The 27239-nt window shown below is 41.0% G+C and overlaps 1 protein-coding gene across 1 annotated transcript in view; it reads right to left on the bottom strand.

Annotated features, from left to right (window-relative positions):
- PTPN13 (protein tyrosine phosphatase non-receptor type 13) overlaps positions 1 to 26125 on the bottom strand; it is a gene marked incomplete at its 5' end in the record, with an annotated part of 85814 nt that extends 59689 nt beyond the window's left edge. The window contains 5 exons of the mRNA XM_084285815.1: positions 8087 to 8180; positions 10671 to 10856; positions 13230 to 13295; positions 17868 to 18037; positions 26011 to 26125. Of these exons, the coding sequence (XP_084141941.1) occupies positions 8087 to 8180; positions 10671 to 10856; positions 13230 to 13295; positions 17868 to 18037; positions 26011 to 26125 (631 nt within the window). The remainder of the gene's footprint in view (positions 1 to 8086; positions 8181 to 10670; positions 10857 to 13229; positions 13296 to 17867; positions 18038 to 26010) is intronic.
- Between the last annotated feature and the right edge of the window lie 1114 nt (positions 26126 to 27239).

Below are 27239 nucleotides of genomic sequence, written 5' to 3'. Positions count from 1 at the left end.
TCAAGATCATCTTAAGCATCAAGCATCTTAAACAGGATTCTAACTCAGGCATTAGAGATAGGGATAAAAAGCAAAACACTTCATTATTTCAGAGTCTCAACAAAACAAAAAATCAGAAGGAGCTCCAAGAATCCTCTGCGATAATGACAGTTCCAAGGTATACTTGGAAAAAAAACCACAAAACAACTACAAGACAATCTCCCTAATACAATGTTTTCCGCTTTGTTTTTTAATGGAAAAAACAAACAAACAAAAAAAAACAACTCTGATACAAGAAGTATTTGCAAACACAAGACCTTAGTGAAAAAAGCATGGCAAGCAAAGCAGGAAAAGAGAGACGGCTGCCACTCCGATAAACTACCAGTGCTGTAAATTCAGGACTGCCTGGTACATTATTGGTCACAACTCAGCAGAACACCCCCAGCTCAGGTTTAGAAGCATTACCTTGTTTCAGAGCACCCGCAGACACGAAGGAATCCACTGTTTGCTGCTGAGAAACTGCTGTTGTGCAGCACAGGCTCCTTGCCTCAGCATGCACGAGGTGCTTTCTGTTCCCCACGTTACCCACCCACCTGGCATTTCCTCATGAGGAAAAGTGAACGCCGGGAACACTGTCTCATCAGCAGGGACCGGGAAAGTACTCATTGCTGCAGCTTGGCCTCTCGCTCAGCTAATTGCATAACGAGGAGGAGATGAGCTGGCCCGTCGGGAAGCAGTGCAGGAGACACGCTGCTTACCCACTGCTGACTGACTGTGCCCGCAGGTCTTTCTCTAACTCATTTCCACAGTGACCCACATGGCCTTTGTGTTTGCTCTTGAGACTCTAAAATCCTCTTGGATACCCTTCTTCTTTCCTTCATTCCCTTCCCCATTCCCCACCTTTGCTTTTCACCAGTCTTGGTACTTAACACCTCTGCAAGACAAAAATCCCTCTCCACCTAATTCCAGCAAGCTCTCTCCAAACTGGATCACAGCATCAACGTGAGGTGTTGAAGAATCATCCTGAGAGAGGCAAAGAGAAGACCAGGGGTACAAAGCCTGCTGCAGAAAGCTACCTCAGTTCTATTTACATCAGGAGGTCTTAAACAACTGCAGTAAATCTCTTTCAGGACAAGGCCAACCAGTCCCTAATGGTACACTGCCAGCACAAGGAAGCTGGGAATCATTTGTGCATCCTTAATACCTCTTCCAAGCACTTCTGCAGTATTTTTCTGACACCCCCAAACATTTACTTTCAGATGAATGGCATACACAAGTCCAAACTCATCGAGCCAATATGCAGTGTACCCATCACATTTATTTTTTCAGCTTATGAAATGTGGCAAAAAGAACAGGACTGCCAGTAAAATAGGAAGAATGAAGATCCAACTAAGGATCAAAAAGAACCTGGCTACAGAATTCAACTTCTACATCTTGAAATTATAATGGAAGGTCATAACATGAATCATGCCATCCTTTTGAAAATGGCTTCTCTTGCAAATGGAAACTCTCGAGGCCTATCCAAAGTTTCTTGGCTCCACTAATGACATAAACCATCTCCTCACCCGGCACCACACGAGCTGCTCTACACTTCAGTTACCCAGCAATGTGACAGGACAAAGAAGGACTTCCCCACATCTCCGTAATGGTGACAGGACAAGCCACAAGCAGTTAAGATACCACAGTACATGAGTGATGATGAGGAGCAGACTTTCCCCTTCCCCCAAAACTTTTCTGCTGAAACCAACTCTCAGAACAGTATCTGGGCTCTCCATTTCACAGATCGCCCCTGGGTGTTTATCTTCTACTTGATTTTACATTAGTGCAATTATTCATAATTACTGTAAATAATTCAAATGCAATTATAGTAATTGCACGATTTCAAAGTATAATATATAGCAAGGGAATACATACCATGAGAATAGCAATTAATCACCAAGAGTTCACAAAAAAATCCCTTCTGGTGCTGAAACCCAAATCTACGTTTCCACATGAGCACAAAAGGCCAAAGTTATGTTTACTACATGACCATGGGCCTGCTTCCTTTTTCCTTTGGAGTCTTCAATGCAACTACACCCTTTCTGACAAGTGTTATTTACGAACCATCTGTCTTTCTCACTGCCAGTAATCTTGCTCATTTTCATCTGAGCTAGAGAGCTGTCATCTGGTCCTACCTCAATTCAGTCTGTCTGCAATTATTTGTGTAACGCCTTCATCGTACAGGCAATTGATCAAGCATTATGCAAACACAGACTGGGTCTATTTATATTGAATAAACTCAGTTCAACTTTGTTGAAATGCTTTCTGATAGCCCCTTTCTTTTGTCTGTAAAGAATGGAAAACCTTTTCCAGCTGCATTTCAGCAACGCTTACAGGTACGCCCATATGTGCGTGCACATGTGCTGGGCTGGGGGGAGAAAGAGAGGTCGCCCACGCGCGTCGAAAAGAGCAGACCATCACTGCTCGACAGGAAGCTCAGAAAAGAGGAACTGATTATGCCTAAGTTTAAAAAAACATCTCCCACACAATCAGCTTGGAGAAAAGCTACAGAGAAAAATCCTCATCCCAAGACAATGCGGATAGTTTCTCAGATGTGAGTGGGAAGCTGATGGAGGAGTTGGATTTGCAGTCCCTCTGGGGCTGGCTGTGAGCCATACAGAAGACCACAGAGCCAGCTGCGGCCTGCGGGTTGCCTGCTAGAAACAGCACCTCCTCCTCTCTCTTACTTTTTTTTTTTTTTAAATTGTTGAGAAATTCCAAGTTTGAGATCGAAGCACTCCTAAAATAATGTGTTCTTTGTCAAGGACAAAATGAGCTGGACTGAAGGACTGTTCAAAGCGCCATGCGGAGCGGCAAAGCTGTAAATCCTTTAGAAGGATCTGTGTTCAGCTTTGGGTGGGCATGGCTCCTCTATCAAACAACCCAAACAGCTCCAGAAACCCCAGTCTTGTTCAGAGCAGTGGTAGAGACGCTTGCCAAGCTGCACCTCCTAAGTGCAGCATTTCCTCTCCTATTCCTCAGCATCCCTGCAGGACAGGGAACTGCACAACTGCATTTTTTTCTACTACGACTTACGGTTTGATTTCCTTTCAGTACATTTCTGAGTCAATTAGGCAAAGGTCTACCCTGCTTTTCCCTTCCCAGATTTGGGCACAGCGCGGGAGAAACTCAGGCATATGGCTCGTTTTCTGCAGATACAGCATTTTACATTTCCTGTTTGCTTTACTCCTGGGTCTTTGCATCCCCTCTCATTTTGTTCCGGAGTTCCAAGTTTGCCCTCAGCAGGACTGCCAGGCTGGAAGCTCAGTAAAGCAGCAGCAGCTATACTGAAGTTCACAAGATCTCTACCACCACCGACCACCAGAACTGCAGGATGCACGAAATGTATTGGAAGAAAACAGACACCATTTCTAGAGTGCAAAACAACGATTAAAAAAAAAATAAAAATCTTCATCTGGCTTCTATTTTGTTTTGTTCAACTCTTGAAATTTTTCTCCCACCTACTCAGTTCTGTTTTTCTAATAACGGGAAGATGGGCAGGGTGTGTGCATGAAGATTGCCAGATAAGAGATTCTCAAATCAAGGGAATAAAGTTCTTTCTTTTTTTTTTTTTTTTGGTAAGCGAAAGCTTTGTGCTTGGATTTAGCAAGAAAATGAAATCTGTTTCAGTTCACATGTGGAGGTGATCACTATAAACTCTTTCTTTATAGACTAAAAGCTGCATTTTCATCAAGATTGGGTACTAAAACATAATCCGCAATTAATTTCACTGGATCAAAATCAAAATGGCTTATTTTCTCTTTCCTGTGAGTTTTTGCTGGGCAGCCATATAAGCAATAAATATTCTGGAGAGAGCTAACTGAACATTAGTATTCCTGTTAAAATTAAAAGGATTTCATGGAGCCTTAGGATCTTTTATTCAGTTTACAAAACCTACAATTTTTGCTGCACTTAACAGAGTGCATAGTCTAATTAAACAGGCACTTCATCAATACTTTGAATTTTGTTCCCTCTTTCCACTTTCCTATTATGCAGAGATAAAGTGAACGTGGATGATACTTTAAAGTCATCACAAGCAGAATGAGGTGGCATACACTCTTTTGGCAGAGATGAAGGTTGGGAATTTGACGGCTCTAACTGCAGCACTTTAACACACGAAGTTCGTTTGGGACGGACTCCATGATGTAGGAGTCAAGGTCCCACTGGAGAGCACTGTGACAGGAAAGCAAAGTTATGAAACACGGCAGCTAAATTTCTTGAAAAGACAAGTATGTTTTCAAAGGTCTGCTCTTGGTGCAGACAGATCCCAAACACAAGGTGGAACTTAATAAGTAAACACACAAGGAGACACAGCAATAGTTCTCTGGGGCAAGATTTCATTTATTTGAGAGCTGGGAAGCAGATTCTCAGGCCTGGTTAAGTTACGGAGATTTCAACCAAGTTTTAAATAGGCTACACTCTTTTAAGGGATGAATGCTATGGTTTTTAGCAAAAACAGTAGTGGGGTGAATTAATTCTTGCTTTATATTTCGAAGAGTTTGAAAATTACTTGCTCTTTTGTCACCCCAAAATAATCTTATCAAACAACTTCCACAAATAATTCTTGGAAACTCTTAAGGTCGACAGTGTTTTGAACAGGAAACACTAATAACTCATATGTTCAGATGACTCACACCAGGTTTTACTGTTTCTATTTCTGCTGGCTAAGTCAGTTCCTAAATATTGTGCTCTGAGTATGACTTGACTAAAAGCAAACATTCTGTAATATTAATTTAGAATGAATTACTTCTGCAGTCTGCCCTGCCATAAAGCTCATTCACCAAAATAACCACAGAAAGTGAGTCATGAAAGAGACAGAAAATAAATTTAATTGGGGAGAATATTAGCATGAAGCTATTTAATAATTTAATAATTGTACTTAAGATGTAAAGACAGAAATAAATAACTGACAACATCCAACCTTGGCAGACAGGAGAACAAAATACCTAATTTCAACAAGTGGAAAAATATTTCAAAACATTTGTCCTAAGCCAATAAAAAGCCCCAGCAACTGTAATTTTGGATGACCGAGATTTGCAAAGCTGATCTTAGAGTTCACGTTTAAGTCTTTCAAAGACCGAAATGAGGAGCACATCTCTCTTCAGCTGAACCATCTCTATATTCATCAACTCAACATGACTAATCATCGATCTGAAGTTAGATGGAGCAACATTTTGATACTCCTGCATTCATTATAAATCAATTAATAAAACAAAGAGTTAGATAGCCCTGGACCAAATGAGAGCTATCACTCATTATATCAGACACCCTTTTCACTGGGACCACCCTAACTTTCAACCATATGATTCAATAAGTATGCCATGTGGAACTGAAGATAGCTAGAGCTCATTTGGTTACGTGGATGTCTTGTTCCCTATGTTTCTGATGGCCTGTATTCCCTGAGGGCTCAGCAAAGGGAGATGAAGGCATATATCGAAGATGGAAAGACTGAGAATTAAGATGATGCTAGTAAAAAATAAAAAAATGAAAGGACCAGGGAATGGGACTGAAGTCAGATGTTGAAATGGAAATGTCTGCGGGGGCTACTAAGATGGTTTTAAGCCCTTTAGGGAAAAAGAGATAAGTAAACAGAGTTCCACAGGTAATTACTGTGATACAGGGAAACTGAAACAAGTTGGAATGGAATCAGAATAGGCAGAACCTAAAACAAAACAAGACAACAACGGCAAAAAGAACAACCCACAGTGTCTTGCTCTGTAGCAGCTGACTCAGCTGGACACCTCAGTCTGAGAGAACCCTTTGTTCAGGCAATCCTCTCCAAGCTGGTAATTTCACAAGCACACACTGCAGGGAACCTGTTCTGCCCGGCACTGTGGCAATCTCAGGCAGAGCCAGAAGGCAAGAGAGCACCCAGCAGCCAGACTTCCACCTCCACAGCCCTTCGGTGACCCAGACGCTGCATACTAACTGAACGTTGCATTAATTAAAATAAAAAGCAATGCCTCTCAAACATCTCAGAAGCACTGTCATACATACTAAGTGATTCAAAGAAAGTAAGGATAAGAGGAAAGAGTATCCTGGCCATGACATTTTATGAAGTCAGAGGATACAGTAGGAAAACATCAATTAGATCATCTACTCTATACTCTGTAAGCAAAAGGCATAGTCCTCAGAAAACGTTTCAGGCATTAAAGAGACGTTATTTTATAGTTAAGACTTTGGGAACAAACATGACTTCTGGAGATTTAAAAAAAAAAAATCATCTGCTAAACAGCTTAACCAGAAAGTTGTAAGAAAAATAAACAGAAAAGTAAAAAACCTCAAAGCACACACAGACTTCAACGAGAGCATTTTCTAAGAAAAATAAAAGCAGAAGAGCAAAAGACTTTTCAGCTGTATTAGCAAGAGAACAAAGTAAAGAAAAAATTAGGGTTGCTAGTACAGTGAGAACAGAGTTTAAAAAACAGCCTTGCTATGCCTCCAAAATGAAACAAATATTCATTCTGACCATTCTCAAAACAGGCAATTTATGATAATCATGGGATCAAAAGCAGAATAGATGATGGAAATGAGAGTATGGAAATGACCAAGCTTGAGGTAGTAGCCAAATGCTAATGTGCTCAAATCAAGCTCTGCTGTGCTACATAGCAAATTATTAATTAAACTGAAGATGATGGGAATCCACTTGAAAAGCAAAAGAAAAATGCCAGGTGAGGAATATGGTATGTACTTGCAGAAGAACAAAGGCGTGTAAAGAAACCATGAATATGATGAAACTAGAAATTGGGAAAGAAGAGGGTTCAAGAAGAACCTAACAATTTAACAAATCAAAACAATAAGGTTCTGGCACAATCTTTGCAGAACTGATGGGAGCCAGGGAAAGAATTATTTTTTAAGACAAGAGCTTAAGAAGGAAGGCATGCTATTGTTTACAAATCCAGTCAACTGAATTGATCCAGTCCCAAACCCTGTATATTCCTAGAGGTCTTCCTATTGCTGCAGAAAGACTCTGGAGGAGATGAGAACCGTTGCTGTTTTTGGAGGGCACCAAACCAAAAGACAGAGGGAGCAGCTCAAGCACATCAGCAACACGCTTTCGTTCCACGTTTACTAGTGGTAACTAGGCAGAAAGTTAATATAAGGCAGCTAAAAAGTCTGTGCTGCTAGCATTTACAGAGCTGGGTATCTGTGGAAGATATCCCATACTGCTCACCACGGTACACCATTTACAGATGAGCATTTTAAGGCAAGAAAGGTCTCGGATAATTATTGCATCGCACTGCCTGCCTCACAATGACATTGATTGGCCCGACTGGAACATCACAAAACTCTCCACAACTCTTCCAGAAAAAAAAAAGATGAGATCTGCCTTTTGGAAGAACACCTACTCTTGGCTGAAAAGCCTAGCACAGAACTGATGCTGCCACAGACCTTGAACAGCAACATCTAATAAAGCCTTGGCCAGCAATTGGCTGTCATCCCACATCACTTAATCCCTTTTACTCCACACTGGCAACAATGGCAGTGTGGCCCCAAAAAGGGCTGTTTCCCTCCTTCCCCCTTTTCTTCTTTCCTAACCTCCCTGAAGCAACTTTACAACCTTACCTTGTTTCCATGTCCACCTGACAGTGCCGAAGCACAGCAGAACTGTGACAAACACACACCACCTCCGCTAAGGGTAAAAGAGGGGGCACCAAGAAGCTTTGTGTGCAGAGAGAAGGGCCCCGAGCTGCCTGGGAAGGAAAGCAAGTGGCTATGTGCAAGGAACGTTACAGTGAGGTAAAGCAGGGCCCACAGAAATAAAGGAACTAAGAGAAGCTGCTTCCTTTTCCTCCAGTTGCCTGAAACTTCTCCTCCCCTGAAATAAAACTTCTGGCCACCTTGTTCCTCGCATCAGGAACAGAGCCAGAAAAAGACATGTATTTTCTAGAAATAATTTTTCTCTTGCTGACATTGTCTATGCTTTGTTAGGCATGGAACTACCAACTCTGTTACCGTGAGCAAGGGCTCCAATACTCAGTTTCTTTGGCTGCAAAATCTACCCCACAAACGTGGTCTCCCACAGGGCTGTTAGTGCCATGACCCTCCCCTGCAAGAAAGCACTTACCTGTGGGAAGTCCTTTCCCCCTCAGCCTCTCCCGAATAGCCTGGCTCCTGTCTGGCTGCAATTTTTTATCTCCATTGCAAGCAAGATGATCCATCTGCAAAAGAGGCAATGACGCCTAGTTATGTACTGAAAGAACTGACATCAACATTAAACTAGCACCCATTAAATAACGCACAACACAAGTTAGCATTGAACATTAAAATTCAAGTTCAGAGTACAGGCTCAAATGTTTCAAAAGAAAAAATGGTTTCACCACGAGACCATGCCCTGTAATACTGACATCTGAATACTCAAGGCAGGATTTTTAGCACACAACTGGTTGACTTTTTTGCAGTAAGTATGAATTAAGTTCACAACTGTGAACTCACAGTTCTTAGTCCTAATTTTTAGCTTTTTTTTTTTTTAAAAACCACTTCCCCAAAGAAGTGATGTTACATACACAACCATTCACTTAAAAAAAAAGCAAGCTTATTCGCTGTAACAAAGACTTCTCATTGAGGTGTTTTGATATGGTGGCAATCAGCCCAACCTAGACAGTGGCTTAGCTGGGAGGTGGGATGGAGATATCAAAGAGCTTTATCCATCACAGTTACTGTGCAACTCAACATGGAACAGGTTCAATGAGTCCTACGCTGTATTGCCCTTTACAGAGGATATTAACATCAAGTGAAAAGATGCAAGAGGATCTCTCACTGTGCTTCACATATCACCCAAGGACCTATTACAGAGCTCAGGCTCCTCCAGCCTTTGAAAAGCCCAGGCAGGATCAGAGGCACACTAACGTTTACTCTGGTTCTGAAAAACCAGCTTTGTGTGCTTTTCTGATTAAACTGAACTTCAAGGACACATACAGAGTTAAAATGTTAAAACCAGCATGGAGGGCTAACTAAGGCGCAGAAAAACCCAGAAGCACAGCTATGCTGCTGTTGTTCTGTCAACACATGGCTCTACTCAACTATTTTGTTCTTGTTCTGCTGCAAAGCCTCGACTCAGATTAAGACATAGTTCTGCCAGAAGAAAATCAGAATATTAGCAAAGCTTCAACACTGGATAACGTCCAGCAGTCCTGCTCCTTGGTCATTGGCACAGTATGGGAACCCAGCAGCTAGATTCAGCACGTGCAGTTAGGACCACTACTGCTGTCCTCAGCTGGCCAGGTCAGTCAGTTTGTCATGCTAACCGTGGAGACCCTTTGTAAGCCTGGTGACAAGGACAAGATGAGCAGAAAAGCAGAAAATTTGCTAAGCAAAAAGGGCTATTAAGATTCTGAAAATGAATGACTCAGTTCTCCACACTGTCTGTTTCTATAGCTCATGGCCTGATTCAAGATTTAGATCTTCGCTTTAGTATTCACTTAGTGATTAAGGCCTTGTAGGCCTTCATTTCACTGAATCACAAGCCAGATCCACTTGGCAGCTGCACAGGAGTTTGGACATTGCAGTGAGGAGCACTTGACTGACAGACAGCCTCACACATTTGACAAATCTGGAACTCCGACTCAGTGCTGCTTCTGGAGCCCTGTCACAGACAGCTTCTGCTGAACTTTGGACAAATACAGGGACCTGTCACATCATGCAAGAACTTCCAAACCGGATTTATAAAGAGCCTAAGTAACTATTAAATGATAAAACAAATTGTTAAATGAGAGTACTATCAACTCAAATACTTTTCTTGTAACTACAGTGCTACATCTCCTGACACCGTTGTTTTTTTGTTTTTTTTTTTTTTTTTTTTTTTTACATTTGTGTAACCTCTACGAGATAGGAGTTTCAACAGTGTAGAACAGGATAAAACTCAAGATCACCACTGCATATCACTTTAGCAAAAACATACTCCTTGACATTTGTTAGAATTATAAAGAGAACACAAGGAAAAGGAAGTACTAACAAAAGAACAATCTTAACAATATTGACAACTTATGGCTTTCCTTCGAATTCAGAGCCTGGAGTCATTTGACTAATCTGTGGCTATGTTGTGATGGTTTAGGTGAAGGCAGAGGATGCCTGTCAGGAATAGTAACTCTGCAAGATGATTTCATGTAGCATGCTTCACTTCTTACATGAACTCAAGGCATTTGTCGTCATTGGACAATTAAGTCCTCCACAAAATCCTATCTATCCAGGAGCTGAGGAGAAGTGCAAGAGAACTGGCACACTAAGAAGTCCTTCTTCCAGTTAATCAGTGACTCTCCCAAAGTCAAGAATGTTTCTAAAAAAAGAAACACCACACCCATCGTTTTTGCAGCATTTCAAGTAGGAATCTGTCTAATGTTTGCCCCCAGAATTCATGCTTTTTCCTACTTCTCTTCCAAAGAGGATAACCATTTCAGAAAACTATCTTCCTCAGCTACAGCAGCTGAAATCTTTATTCCAAGAAGAACTGTCGAGTGCACAAACTGTTAACAAGAGGAGAACAATTCTCTCCTCCTACAATTTCAGAGTTTTTCTCCTTTCAACAATCCCCCTTCTCACAACTGCAACATGGTCAAACAATAGGAAGAATGACTGCACAATGACTCTGATTTAGCAGCTTAGCTCTCTTCCTGCTGATCTCCCTTAACCCTCAGACGCGTGCGAAGACTTACCCCAGACAGGCTTCCCAGAACCAGTCTGACTAACTGCTTCACGTATGAAAAAGAAGGGGCACAGTTGCTGTTCCGTATGTGGGCACTGCAGGCATCCAGAACGGTCCGTACGGATACACGGGCATAAATGACATCTTCACACATGCCGAGGAGGATGCTGTTGAGATGATCTCCGAGTTTGATAGGCTAATGACAAACAAAAATGGGAGGGAGGTGAGAATCAATTTTAATTGTCACCTGCAGCACACACATACAAACAAAAGACATTCGACGTAATAAAATGACTATTTATGAGGCTTATTGCCTACATCGAGTGAGTGCCAATGTGGAAGTCACCATCTAGGTGGTAAGAAGTTGCAGTTACAGTCACTGGACAATCAGCCAGGATCTAGATTTGGCTCCTACAACAGTATGGTCCATACAAGCTGCCTGATCTGTACCATCAGGACACCGCCACTTTCCTTTCTCAAGGGCTTAATTACCAGTGAAAAAGTTCTGCTTGAAGGTCTTTGCTGTTTTTAAACACTCTGACAAAGTCTTTTTTCCTGTCCGAATTCCACACTTGGATTTTTTTTTGCTCCAGCTGGGTCAGCATTTCCAAAGCCCAGTGCCACCACCAAACATTATCAACAAAGATGTAAGGTCTCAAGCAGCAAAGCCACTGGTTAAAAACCAAAGCTTTGTCACTGCAGAACAATGCTCATATGGTGAAGAACAATCTAGGTTTGATTCTCCTCTCCCCAGCCAGTTAATCCAGCACACTGCCAGTGGAATACGGCTCCACAGGGTGCGCAATGGTCAGAGATAACACCTGTTCTCAGGTGCCACCAGCACTTGAGGTCTCAGCTTCCCCCCTGTGCCAACACGTGGGGTTATCTACAAAGCACAAGCTCTGTCGCGTGCTTTTTGACATAGAGCATTTTAAGACATGACACTCTTCCCACCTTTCCTGTGTTAGTGCTCCTGGTTTTTTTTATTTTTTAAGTGGTGCCATAAATAACTCTTCTGGATCACCCTGGTATAACTAACGTAGGCTTTTCCCACCTATTTTTTCAGCACTTCTCCCAAATCATACAAATCATTCTTGCAGTTCAACCAAATTCCCAGCAGAGAAGCAGCCCACCAACCAACAAATGCAGACAAATAAAATGAAGTGAAATTCCACACATACAAACTAACACTTAAACACTATGCCATACACAGCCTGTCTTTTTGCCTCTACTACCTCCACAAGGCAGAGCACCAGAACATTTGATGAAAAATTCTGTACTTCTGCTCCCCCCTTTCTTTCCAGACATACCTCACTACACCATACTTCAGAAAAACAGTGAGAGAAAGCACTGTGAAAGCATTTCTTCCTGCTGCATTACTATAAAACTGTTGCTACAATCTAATACTGAGGGAAGGAACAAAAACATGGAAGAAAATTAATTCCTACCCACCTTCCATTGAGCACCTATCTCAAGCCATTCTCCTGCTACTGGCTCAATACTGCTCCCTTCATCCCTTACAAGGCAGGTGAGCAAAGAAGGGGGATAACCATCTAATAAAACAGTGCAGTTTGGGGGACAGACATGGTAGGCTACCAAGAAGTATCCCTATAACTGTCAGCATCAAATTTGTGACTTCTGCATTCAGGCAGCTATTTCCAAAGCAGGAGGACTTAGAACCCAACTACTACTCTGGTACAGAAAATTTTAGAAACCGAGCACTTTAACTCCCAAAGCCTTCCAAAACTTCCTTCCTTACCCTTAAACATAACGCCAATAAACAGGACTGAACCAAAACATGGAACAGAAATAGCTCAGCTCCCCAAGCTGCACAATGCTCTGTCAAATCCCCCGACACCAAGTCTCTCATTAAATGCTCCCTCTGTGCGTTTCACCTACTTTTCACCCTTTTAGATAGTGCCTTCAAACAGCTGAGCTGGGAGCAGGTGGGAGCACCCAGGCAGATGACGAATTAGGCATTCCAGACTCTTTCCACAACTAAGTGAAGGCGTTCTGCTGGGTGTGGGAGATAACCTCTTGAGCAATAACATTCAGCTCTAAGCAGTCTGCGACTGTGTCTGCAGCGGCTGACAAGTCAGTAGCAAGTCTACTCCCTCTTCCAAGCAATTCATACCCTTTTTCTTGGACATTGCGCAAGGCAAGTATTAGCACGTGCCAATTCCAGACTCACTGAAATTACAGCAGCAGAGATCACGAGTTGCTTTATTATGAGTAAATCAACGATGTTACTTAAATGTTTATTTTTATACATAAGCCTGAAACAAAAGTATTTTTCAGCAGCATCAACTGTTGTTTTTCTGCCTGTGACGCTACAGGATGGACTAACCCAGATATACCCACGTGGAAACGGACAGACATGTTCTATCTGCACCTTCTTTCTGCAAGGTGACAATAGTGGTACACACCACAAGGAAAAGCTCCAAGTAGAGCAAGGAAGCCACAGTCTTCTGCGTCCCACGAGGACATCGTGTCATGTTAATTGATGTTGAAGTGGTCACACTATCAAGTCTGAGACCGTGATATTAAACAAAACCAAATTCAAACTTACTTGACTTTGAGGTACTTCATGGTCAGCTCCCCAGAAGAGTGTCATACCAAGAGAATAAATATGCACCTATAATGAAACACAAGACATTTATCAACTCAGAACAACACAGGAAATGCAAAGCACCTTCAAAGCAGAGCAGCTAACCTAGTGTCACTTTGCCTATATACTTTCTTGCCAGTTAAGCTCATCTGTATTTCAGATTTTTATTTTCTTTTGCCTGAGAGTTAGAGAAGTAAATCCTACTGCAACAAAAGGGTACTGCATCTAATTAGTGCCTCTGGCCTCGCTGTTTAGGTCCACATGTTCATCTCCCAAGGAAGGCAGAAGCACACGTATCTGTGTCAGCAACCATGCAGGGGAACAGACCGCGTGGTGGTACCTAAAGCTCCTGAAACCTTTAGTCTGAAGGCAAGGCAGGCCTTAGTGGGACTCCATCAGCTGGGTGGTACTGTCAAGGAATTACTAGGACCGGAATCAAAGGAAAAAATATAACGAACACAAAAGCATTAATAAATAAAGCAGCCACCTTAATCTGTCATTTGTATTTTAAGGCGCAAAGGCATTAATCATTACATTCATAATTAACAGTTAATATCAGCAGCAATGATATTAATATACATCTTGAACATATTAAATCCTTCAAGACATGGAATACAATCTTCAAATATTGCAGATTTCAGACTACAAATACACACAGTCCAAACAGGTCACTGTGAAAATAACAATACAGCTAAGGAACAGCAGTAAAAAAAAAAAAAACAAAAACAAAAAACGGTTTTTCTGGACTATGCAAGTAGCATACACTAGTGATGACTCTCTACCAGGTTATTAGTAATATTTGTGTAACTTCAAGCAAGCAGCTGATTAAATTATTGTGCAGACAATGAACAACAGTTACAGGGACAGTGATAAGTTAGGGATGATTCATTTAAGGCAACCTCTTTGCCAACTAAAAGCAAAACATCTTACTTAAGTCCTAGGTATATTGACAAGATCTGTCCAGGCTCTGGAACTTCATATACAGGTTTTTTAAAAGTTCCAAGTAAATCAACTAGACAAAGGTAGCGGAGTGAACAGAAGCAGTGTGATGCTCATTTTCTTCCTTCCAAACTCAGTATGTAGAATTGTTAGAAATTACACATCTTATACTACCTTAATGTTGGACATGAGAATTTCTCTCTGCACTGAAAAGTCTCTTAATGTACAAAACGTGTTCACAAAGACTCAGAGGGTGACGCCAAAATGTCTTCCTGTTTAGATCAGCCTGCTTGAAAGACATTATAATGTCTTTTATAACTACTACATGATAATGGCCTCACTAACATTACTGTGCTGTGCAGACTTTTAGCCAAAAAGACAAGCGTAATGTATGTTTACATTTCTCATGTAATAAGGAAACATTTGCTGTTTTATGTATTCAGAAGAGCAATACACTGCTTTGGGACAGGGTAAGGAAGTAATTACTAAATACACGTAGAAGTAACCTATTATTAAAAACTGCTCTCTTAAATTCAATGGGCTTTATTCAGACAACACTGGGAATGAACACACTCCAAGAAGCACTCGAACCTGAAGCTTCTGCCACTCAGACCACTTGGCCGGCCTTTACAGCACAGCCTGAGAGTCCCAGCAGGACAGAATGGCCTCCACCAGCACGCAGCAGCGATTCGGGATTCCTCACTGGCACGCTTCAGTCCAGCTGGCAAACAAACGCTGAGGGTGGGAACAGGACCAGTTCATGCATTCAGATAAGCGTGCAAGAAGGTTGTGTAGGTAGAGGAAAACAGAGACATGGTGTTTTTGTGAGGAAGCCGGAGCAGAACCACAGAGGGGAAAGTGTCAGAAGGGAAAATGTCACCGTGGCTTTATTCTATTCTAAAACTAAGAATCGTTGTCATCCTCAGCAAAAGCATTATAGCACAACCTATAAGACCTCAAAACAAGGACTGTCACTACTACAACAGATGCTACCCTACTAGCCTATCCGAAACTAGCTTTCACAAAAATAATTTAAAAAAGTTTAATAGTCTCTGATGTGATACTCCATCATATTTCAAGTTTTAAATGAACTTGGAGGCTTCTTAAGTACAGCACTGTGTAGTTGCTTGCAAGCCACTTCTACATATGAGACAAAAATCTATCTGCTACATACCTACACACCCTTTTGGATTGTCAAGTAATGCCTGCATGCATTATATCCTGTAACTCTCCCCTATTTCATACAGTTTCTCTTCAGAACCAGATCAATAACAATATTGCTGCTAGACCGGTGTTTGGCATTTCCCCTAACGAATTTCCAACTGCTTACTATGGTCTGACAGGCTTAGCTTGGGACAGAAAATCAGGGTGTGGGGGTCAGGAAATCCCACACCAGCCCGTTTACAAGATTATGGCTGACATTTGTGCAGCATTACATCAAGTTCCTTACCCGAGACAATGCATACATGACAAACTAGGCAAAGATCTCCTGAAAAAGTGTTGTAAAAAAAAAAAACCAACAACAAAAACAAACAAACAAACAAACAAACAAAAAACAGGAATTTTGGTAATTTCAAACGATCCGTAAATAATAGGTGGTTCGGTACAGTACTAATGGGCACACAGACTGAAAATACTCATCTGTCTCTCCAGAAGAAGCAATCTTTGACTGAAGAACATCACATGCACCTCTTAAAAATTAAAGCATTTACCCCAAAATTTTTGGGTTCATCTTTGTTTTGCAATACTTGTAATAATTTCCACAATATATAAATCAGTGCCAAATTCAATTCCCAGATTCGTCTCTTATTATAACTTCAAATGGTTTGCTAACTGCATTTCCAATTGGCTCGCAATTAGATCAGGCTTGGTTTGTATTCAATTTGACCGAGTGTCTTGAGAGAACCAAAAGGGTATTCACTGAGTGACTATCGTTTTGTCCAACAGTTATCACTGAATACTCTGTTCCATTCGGCCAGCAAGTGAAGTCATAGCTGAAGAGCTGAATGCGACTCTGTTGTTGGCTGATCAGAGGCCAGAAGAAACGAGGAAACAAGAAAGCCCAACTTGCAGACAGGGTCTGATTTCAGAACAAGAACCAAAAGAGGAAAACACCAAAGATTTCCACTAGATGAGTCTAGCAAACTATGCTGAGATGCAACAGAACAACAAAAAAGAAGTTTAAATGTGTTTCAAATTAAGTCAGCATGTGCAAAACAAGACCTAAGAAACATGAAGTCACAAAAATTAACAGCGTACGCTCCAGCACGCAGTATGTTGCTAATGTGAAGGAAAACAAGCAGAAAAAAGGATGCATAGACCAGTTATTTATCAGCTCTAATATCTCCAAATAAGAGAGCCATAATAAGACTAAAGTGTTTATACAATACAAGGGGAAGAAATAATGAGAGATCATTATTTAGAGTTGCAATTTTATGCCAGGAGTAAAATTTGTTAGTCTTGCTAGGTTATTCCCCATGTGAGATGTTTGATATTGTTTTACCATTATTGGAGTGCTTCACCAGTGTCTTTCCAGTGAAGATTAACCTCCTTGCCTTGTTCCAGGTAGTTTTTCCCTGCCATACAAGCAAGCAAATAACCCCAGAGGATCAATATCTTGGAAGCACCCAGGCATGAATACCACACTGGGGGCACAGCTCTGATTTATCTGCAAGGCTAGAAACTGGGAACAAGAATGGAAGCAGCTCATTTTTTTCCAAATGTTTTTACCATCTCAGGGTATCACAACAGTTCCTTTTTCACCTGCCAGTGTGGACCATACACTTGCAGAAATTAAGCAGAGTTAATTCACAAACCAGGTTAATTTATCCTAAGCCCAAAGCTCGAAGCTTCAACCTAATGCTAAGACGTAACACCACAAGCTAAAGGGCTTTATTTAGTTTATAGGTGACTGTGTGAAGAATTTGCTTATGTAAAGCCAAAGCTTGTACATTTCCACACACAACTGTTTCCCAATACAAAAAGCAACACAACTGCTACAGTGGAGGCTTGATTCTGTCATCACCTTGTAGCAAGCAAAGTTATATTGCTATCACAACATAAATTTGCACATCTGTAATCAGAGAGGATTAACCAGAAGTGTGTTTGTGCTGAATGCCAGTATTTGGTCATTGTTTATTGATATGCTGCCTGCTCAAGTTTACAAGCCAGAGGTCCTTCTGATGATTTCTATCCTGAAGATAAAGAAACATCACAATGTGGCCTAAAATATTAACCACTCTCTCTTTTTTTTTTTTTTTCAAATAGAAAAAAGTACTGTACTAAATGAATCCCAGCATGGAACAAAGAACACAATCATTTCTGAAGCATGTCACAAATGTGCCATTCAGAATGTTTTTTCTGATGTTTTTCAAGGCCTGTATTGCATGTTAACTTCAGAGATTACATTGGAGACAACATTACTATCTTCAACAATGTTGTCTCTCCTGAAACAAGACAAACAATTCCAATACTATGACTGCAGAGCTTGGCAGTTGTATCCTGCTTTGCTGAATGTGATTCTTGCATTCACAACATAAACCAACAATCAAGCATAGAAATCAAGAATACTGCAGAGACAAAAAGGTCAGCTCAAAGCCAGTTTGTGAACTCATCAACAGGAAAAGGCAGCAGCTCTCTGCCATGGGAGAGGTATCTTACCTTTTCCACGTCTGAGAGAGATGACAGAGACTGGTTCTGCAGAACCTCTGGAGCCGTGAACGCTCGCAGATCTTGTTGGGACACATTGTCGTCAGTAAACGATACGCTGCCAGATGGAAGCAACAGGAGAGACCATGGAGAAATGATGAATCCCAGAGCAGTAGGATCAGCTGCATTTGAAAGAAGAAAAGAAAAAGCCCCAAATTAACATACGATTGTTCTGTGGCATTCCTTAATGTAATTTTATTAGCTCAAAGACAAATTGAATATCAAAATGCTTCCTTTTCCACCTGTGATGCTTCATAACCACAATAGTAACCCAATTTTCATCACACTAAAGAGCAATATCTCTTTTTTTCTTTAGTTCTGTGCCATTATTCATATCACCAAGGTCATGAAGAGCTTGCTAAAATGTCACAGATCTCCTGTCCTCAGGTTATTTCATGTCTGAAACACAGCTGACATCTAAAATGATCAAATTCTAAGATTCTGATTCTATGAAATGCTGTAGGATGCATGTCATTAAGGTGAGATCCTGCATTAAGAACAGAGTTAACTGCTATCTTAATAGCACGGTTGTAGCAGCAATGATCTGAAGAGGGAAGACAAGGTTAGCAGAGAAAAGGAATGCTCTGTATTAAGACCAGCTGATAGGACTGGGACAAGCAGAGAAGTCTTGGGACATTACAGCTGGATCCAGCCCAAAGAAAAAAGTATTTTCAGAACTGAAAAATAAAAAAATTAGAGACAGCAGCGGAAGTGGGGAAAGAGTAAACCCAATCCCTTTGTAAGATTCTCCTTTCAAATCTTAGAACAGCAAAACAAACATTGAACTTAGAGGAAAAAAAAAAAAAAAAAAACTTTCCTCATTTTCTTGAGTTAAAATATTTTTTCTATGTTTCTAACAGCAATACAGCTCACTTTCACTGAAGGAGGCACAAGCTTTTAACACTGTAAAAATAAAAATTAACTCTGTTTCAAAGAGTTGAGGAAACCCACGTTTGATGGACAGGTCGGTCCTCCTCTGCATAATAAGCGACAACAGCAGAACAACCATTTCCTACTTCAGCACCACCACTAACAACATTTTCCACTCTCCTATCAGCTCAGGATGCTCCCACAGTGCTGGTGCCCAGGCTGTTCAACTATCTTGTAATCTAGAATATTTCTAATCTCCTAGGAAACGTTTTAAATTACTGCATGCAGGTATCAGATGTAAAAGGATCTAGCAAGCCAGCCCTTCCATTCCTTCTGTTCCCCTTCCTCCAAGAAGAGCCAAGGAATTGCTTCTAGGTGTCCCACATTCTCTGACATGGAAAGCAGAACTATATTATTACTTGGCTAGCACAATTATCCAGAAAAACATCCAATTTTGAATTCCTGCAGCTCAAAGCTTCCCTTTCTATCAGTGCGTGCAGAAAAAATCATTCAGCAGAGAAGCCACCAATACAGTTTTCAACCTAAGATGAACACACTCAGTGTTACAAACGCTCTTTAAAACCCTAAACAGAGTTTTCCCTTACACAGGAAAAGGGACCACTGAGGGCAACAAACATTCTAGAAGATCCTGCAGACTCTACTTGAATTAATTATTTCAAGTTTAAACACCTGAGAGCGATTAGTAAGTGGACCTGTAAAAACTTGTGCTTTTCACTTTAAAATGTTTCTACTTAAACAGACTTTTTCTGGAAGTTTTTAGAGCCTCCACATAAACAGAGAAGTCCCCATTCAATAGTAACTTGAAAATACTCAATTTATAAACCCAAGCCAAAAAAAGCACAGGATGTAGGCTGTTTTGTTACCCTGTGACTCATGTTTTTTTTCTTCATAGGAACTTGGTTACAGAAAGTTTGTTACACTTTTTCTAATTCATCAATGTGTTATGCTAAAAGCTGGTATGAAGAGTTTATAATTCGCATTGCAGAAATGGTTTCTCCCCACTTTTTATGACATAGAAGAGAAGCTCTCAGTCTTCTTGCCTCAAGCAGACATACTTCATTGTTCTGCCTTCATCTTCTGGATCCAAAAGAAGTAATTGCTGCAGAAGGCAGCTCTGATCACACCGGCTAAATCAATTCAACTCTGGTACGGAGCTGCTGAGCTGCCCATCGAAACCAGCACACTTCACCACAAGCAACAACGACAAAAAAACTACCCTAAAAATATACAAGATACAAACATAAAACCCTACACAATGATCTTTCTCTTCTTGTTTGGAGAGGATACACAGGAGAAAGAGGGTTTTCCTATCATATTAAAAAATAAACTGGAGAGACAAGGCAACGTATGGTACTTGAGCCTACCAACATCAGTATAAGGCAAAGTAAATAAAACATATGGGTGAACTAACAAACGTTGTACACGTTTATTTCTGTTTCTAGAACTTGCCCAGTGTCACCGTTTTTCCAAATATTGAATTTATCAAGCTGTGAAAAGAAAAAAAAAAAAAAAACAAAACACAGCCAAATCACTGAAGAATTCTATTTGCTGAGCTACTTCAGCAACATGAAATAGATTTGGCCAGGAGGAAAACTTGATGCAGACATTAATCACCAGTTGTCACACTGCAGTACGTACTTTCCTTCTTCCCCGTGGGGATCCCACTGACCCCTAGCTTCAAAAAGATTTAAGCCTGTCATCATTTGTATTACCATGAAGAGATATCTGCTTGATAGAGTGGGAAAAATCATCAATTGTGCTCAAGATGGTGATTTTACTGCAGCACGTAGCAGACACACAGCATGAAGTACACAAGATCACCTCTTCAGGCACCTGCTCTGGTCACAAATCTGTCACAAATCAAATTAATTGCCTCAAAACTCCTGCAACTGCAAATTTATCCTGAAAATAATATTTTGAAGTTACTCTACTCTTCCACTTCACTGTTTGTGCCATAGAAAAAAGTAACAAAGACAGAACCGCATCCCAGAGCCAGGGACCAGAACAAAACAACAGGAACTCCTTTCCAGAGATAACATTCATGTCATCTCCTCTTTAAGGCTTTCAGAAACATTTCTAAGAGCAGTGAGGGAAATCTATTGCCCAAAATACTGGGGAAAATGATACAAGAAGAGAGCTGAGCCCGTCTTCCTGAAAGCGCTGCAAGTCAGGGTATGGTTCCCAGTCAGTTTTACATCCAAGAGGTTTTCGGCCACGCTGGTGCTGTGCTGCCAGCCTTCTGAGTTCATGCACGAACTATGCAGCTTGGTAACAAAACACTTGTGAGAGCACAGTTTATCCAGCAGTGCCAAGACACAGATAAATAGTGTGGTCTTACTTGAAGGGAAAGAGTGAATTGGCTTTAAAGGCAGTAAAAACTGGAGGATCATTCAGCTGCAGAGCATCTGGAAAATAAAAGAAAGGCTTCTAAGCCTTTAAATGGTTTAACAGGATGCAAGTTGCCAAAGGAAAAAACAGAACAAAACAGAAAACAAACATTCTAAGAGAGAGCGAGTTCAGGCAGCAGTTTAAAACTGATCCATTTTACAACAGTGAGGGCTGGTAACTCTGAATTCCTAAACAACAGGTAGACTTCAAGCTCTTCAAGTTGTGATTTCTCCTACTTTTTCTCCCTTAGGCCATAGCAATTAGCAAAAAATGGTAGGAAATGACAAACATTTCAACCCTTTCAGGACACCAAAATGTCTTAAGAGAGTCAACACCCCAAATAAACCAAAAAACCAAAACCAACAACCCAAAACATACACGCACAGGATTCTCAATGTTTGCCTCTTTGCGTTGCTCCTCAGCCACCGCCAAGATGCAGGAGGATGGGACTGAGCAGAAAGCCTTGGCATGACGTTCAACCACTGGAACCCAGCAGCACAGGGAGGAATGGGAGGTGTACTGAAAGTTACTCTTTCCTCAGAGGACTGGAGCAAGAAATAACGTGAATGACTAGTTTCTGGGAAACCCCTGTCACTCCCAGGACTCTCCCTGCTCAGGGTAACAGCACGCCTTGCCTTTCCATCACCCCAAGCACACCCTGCAGAGTTCAAGAAAGAGTGCAAGTAAAAAGCAAGACTTGCTTAGGGAAGACCAGAAAACCAACCAAATCTAGAAGTCTGGCCTCATTCCTTCTCCTACACTAAAGGATCAAACGTTAGCACAATGTGGAAAAAAACATTTTGCAACACTTATTGGTGAAAGGGAAAAAGAACATATTAACACCTGCCTCCAGGGGGGTTGCTGGTAAATGAGGAGGATTAGTCTCCTCTTATTGCCTCTTCCCTCCTGTCAACTGAAGGAATCCATTCCCTGCCCTTTTTCCCCTAAAACCAAGTAGCTCTGATTACTGGAACCCACCACCAGCTTCCATCAACACGTTTCATTTTGCCTTCTTCCCTTTTGTTAAACTTACCCAAGCTAAGCAGATGCAGTGGCATGACTCGACAAGATTTACAGGTCCCCAAAAAAAAACCACAACTGTCTTTCCTCACATGCACTTTCAGATGGCATCGCCTTTTTTTTTTTTTTTTTTTTTTTTTTAAACATAAATCACTCTCTGTTTATATTTCTGTGCAGAAAGCCAGTCTGTTCAGTGATGTCTTCACTCAGCCTGCCTTTCTATTATCAGAAAGGTTTCCTCCCCATCTCTTCCTCCTCTCCCTCCGAACACACGTTTCTCTAGGAACACACAATGGGACTACTTCCAGACCCCAGGAAACACTCTAGCTCAGGAGTGGCTTACGCCACCGAGTCTTTCCCACTTTGAAGTTTTGATAAACCCTCTCCAGTTCAACCTCTTCAATTAGAAGAGTGCCTGGCTTACTCTCCTGAGTGCCGGCGAGCACAGCGCGCTCCTTATACCTACATGCTTGCCTCCGAGATGCTTCACTTCAAAGCCTCGTTCCTTTGACTTCATGCAGCACTGACTGCAAGATACAGCATGTCTGAAACAGCTGATACACCCTCTGAACAACAAAATAGTTATTGCAGATAATTAAACAGATGTAAGAGAAGGGCAGGTCTGGTATCGGCGTTTTCAAACCTCCAGATTAATTTCAACTTCACTACAACTGATGTCAGAACTGCAACTAGGAGTACTGGATTGTCTTTCTCCTCCATTTAACAGCTTATAACATGCTGACAAGACAGCTACCAGAGTTGATCTTCTAAATCAGTGATTAGCAACTGGGCATTTCCATCTAATTTTTCACTGCTTATAATGACTGCAATCAAATTTTTAAGTATTTGAATGGGTTCAACAATTTTGAGAACTGTAAGTACAACTAAGCATAAGAACATGCACATCTATGGATCAGTCACTGAATTTGACGTGGTGTGATCTGTGATTAAGAATGTAAAACATGGAATTTCATTCTGTACTTCTTCTATTCAGTGCTTTGATGGATAAATAGACAGACGCACCAAGAGACAACAAGTATAAACCAACAAGTCACTAAATCTGTCACAGAGGCTTGCCTAAGTAGTTTTCCCTAATTTCCTGAAACTAGTTTAAATAACAAATGAATTGAAGAACACTTTCTCAGTTGGTGGAACAAGAACAAGAATTGCCAACTTCAAAATTCTACCAGGATTTAATAAATAAATACATCAGTGGTTGCTTGGGTTAGCAATTCCTTTAAGTGTGTGTGGTTGCTGGACTGGTGTAGGAGGTTTCCAACAAAAGGCAAGTTAAGTGATGGCAATTTCCATGGTTGTTCTGTCCTCCTGATTTCAAAACAGTTGGACCATGCTGCTGAATTCTTTTTTGCTGTTGATGCTGCTTTAAAATAAAGAAACTTAATATAGAAAACATAACAAAGCTTAGATCTAGTTACAAAACATTATCAGGGGATCCAGAGCTATACAAGAGCAAGGAAAGACCATCCCTGAGACTGATCAGAGTCAAGCCTGTGGTGAACTTGCCAAAACTCAGAGCTTGCCTTTGTGGCCCTCTGCCCAGGAGTGGCTGGTCAGTTCTGAAAAACTGACAATTTGACTTCTGCCACTGAACAGCTCTTTTGTGCTCTCTGTATTTCTAAAATTTAACTGTGGAGAGCAGGATTTCCCTAGGATCCTCCATATGCTGCAAGTCCTCCACAAAGAGCAAATGAAATTGAGTCAGACAAGAAAGCCCACAGGAACCTTTGCATTCTGTTCTGCAGCGCTGCAACACATCTCTACAAGCCAGCACAGAAACTGATATTCAAGATGACCAAACAAGATGTCTACAGTTTTTTTCCTTAGCAAAGCCAAATCTTCATTAAAGACTGGTTATCTTAATCTTGCTGGGAGGAATTAAGTTGTTTTTGTCAACCATTGTTACATTGTAAAGCTCTTTCATTTAGGTGTCTTTTAAAGAGCATTTTACCACAGGGCTATACCCCAGGTTAATTAATAGCATGCGACTGAAAATAATTTGCTGAACTAGCAGAACAACTCAGTAAAACACCTTCATATCCCCAAAGAGACAATCTTCTGGCACTGATTTTATCTGAAGCTGTGTTTTGGTATTCACTGATAGGAAGCAAGACCAGAAACTTCTGCCATCTTAGCCAGTCTTGACTGGCAAACACTCCCCTACCTTAAAAGCATACACCACAAGTCCTGGGGCAGATTTCCATGTAGTGCTCTCATCTTTCAGTACTTGTCCCTCCAAAGGAGGGCTGCCTGTGTTCTCATTCTCAACACTTCCTTGAAGCCTTCACAGTAATTATAACTCTTCTGCACTACTCAAGCTATTACTACTCAGTTTTCAGTGGAGACTTCTATTAAGTCTACGCTTCTTAAGTAGTTTCTCTGCTATGTATTTAGGGTGCTGGCTTCTTTCAGGTGGACTTCAAGATGGAGCTCATGGTGTTGATTCTCGGGTATGAACCTGTAATCTTTCAAGATACTCTTTAGTTCAAGTCTCCCATGGACTCACCAACTCACTGTCTTAAAAAAAATGGTTTTCATAGAGATGCAACAGAGAAAAAGAGAGGAGAGAAGACACCAGCTTCCCCTTTAATTTCATGATTATGATCTTAAGTAAATCTTGCTCAGGTATCAAGTGCTGTATGAAAGTTTCTGCCCATATGTGCCTTCTTTTGGAGTTCTGTGAGCTATTCAGAGATGATACATATATCCATGTATGAGACAGATCTAGTGTCTGACTAGATATTTTCTAAAGCATATCTTAAAAAGCTTGGTTTCAGCAAGATTATACATTCAAGCTAATCCTTGCAAAAATACAACAGAATACGCAAAAACACATCAGAATTTTCCCTCAGTAATCAAGATATATCTCTTGCATAGTAATGTGGCAAAACAGTAGCCATTTTCAAAGTGAGAACTTGTGAGTTTTCCTGAATCAAGTTAAATACTCATACAGACGGATGCCTAGATAGAAGGAGATGACAGCCCCATGTTTTCTCAAATGCTAGATGCATCATCGAAACGCATGCTCTATCTGAGGTCAGGTCACTTAAGTCCAAAACTTCATAAAAATGGGGAGGAAAAAAATGGTGGGTGGGTGAGCAATGAGCTTAAGGACTTGCAGATTATAAAAAAGGAAAGGAAAACCTAAGGGAGAAAAGGGCACCATACTTAGATCAAATGCTAGAACAGATGATCATTAGCAACACTGCAGATGCTCACCTTAAAACCAACTACTTTGGGGGAGGTAGGAAGAAGGGAGATTTATTTCTAACTCCTGGAAAGCAAAAACATGCACTCACATTCCTCTCAGTATCTATACCCGGATTGCTAAACCCACTCTGGGGAGTGATTCCTGACCATCTGCTCAAGTTTTCAGTGGCTCACCTTCACCTCACTCAGGACTAAATCACTTCAGAGCAAACTGGTCATGACAGCACTATACTATGCTGTAGAGTACACTACAACAGATTGCTCTGATGGCCTCAGAGGTATTTATCTTTTTTTTTTATATATGTTTCTATCTCATTTCTAAGTGTCTAGAACAATACAGGGACTATGTGGTAGTTTCCTACCAAAGTGAAGTTGTCACCACATGAAACCACGTGTCGTGTGTCCTGACAGAACATGAAGGAATGGCTGAAAACAGCCTCAGGGTTGAGGTGCACCTAGGAGCAATTTATTATGCGCATTTAGAGTCTATGAAGAACAAGAGAGCATGTTACAGGTAAACATAACCAAGACGTTTCCATTCCATATATCCCTCCTTTCAAATGCTTACCTTTTCTGAATAGCTCTTGAAGGCTCTCTGCACTTTGATTCAAAATAGCCCATATTTCTTCTTCTTGCAGTGGCCCGCCCCGAACCTCCAGTGCCTCAGCCAGTGACACATGCATGTTACCTGGGAAATAAGACACAACCCGTTTAAGAGTGCTTAACAGCTATTTTCTCCTTGTATGCAGCACTCACGTAGTAATAAACAGTTTTCAACTCAGTCACAAAAAGTCTCTGCTATTAACAGAACTCAGCGGATATACACAGTAAGGACCACCTGCTCTTAGGCAGATGAGAAACAGGCTATGACAGCAATGATCCACATTAATATGATAGGTTGCTAAACCAATACATTCAGTAGACTGTTGTTAGTCCTTATATTATGAACAAGAGTTTGCTCTGTTAAAAAAATGACAACAATTAATAGCTACAGCTGATTTGCATTAATAGTCCTATGAAAATGATTCTGAAAGGCCTAAGTAAAATCAGCTGCTGTTAGCAAAGGAAGCTTTTGTGACAGATTTTCTGAGGGCTGTTTGTATTATTTCATGAGCAAACAATATGAAGCACAGCCTGCAAACATGCAAGCAAGCTGCGGGTCTGACAGGTATCCTGTGTTCATCTTCTGTGTACATGTAACAAAATGAAGGAAAATCATACAACTGCTTCACATACTACTGGCACAGAGTCTGCACAAAAGGTGCTAACTATTCTAAATATTCTTTAGCATAGAAAGTGCTAAATATTGTAAATAAAATATGCTGGACGCTACACCACTACCAAAAATCTCCCTGAAATACTTCCCTACCACTCCCTCTTCCCAGTCCTGCAAAATGCTGATTATTTTCAGCTGTGATTAAACAATAGCAGGGACTGCTCTGCAGGCGATATAAACCATTTGCCTATTTAACACCACTACTGAGCCCATAAGCATGTCTGCTCCATCTCCCAAATCCATTACATCAACAGGACAAGAATTGTACATGAAGCAGTTTCTAGATCACAAGAGCAAGTCAATGAATATCCATCCAGCTACAAAGGCCGCAGCTGTAGCGTGGTAAGCCAGAAGATCTGCTTGTACAAAGCCAGCAGTAGCTTGGCTGAAAGAAAAAAATAAGTCAATAAATTCAAAACGATGTTGAAAGCCCAGGTGGAATAGAGCAAAACTTCAGTCATTACCAACACGGCCACGTGCAAAACACTGAGTTGGGATTTGAGTGGGACTCTAAGGAGAGT

Source organism: Netta rufina (genome assembly GCF_964035555.1).
Source record: "Netta rufina genome assembly, chromosome: 4".
Lineage (NCBI taxonomy): Eukaryota > Metazoa > Chordata > Aves > Anseriformes > Anatidae > Netta > Netta rufina.
Note: the sequence above shows the minus strand (reverse complement) of the source record. Positions and strands in the feature narration are given on the sequence as shown.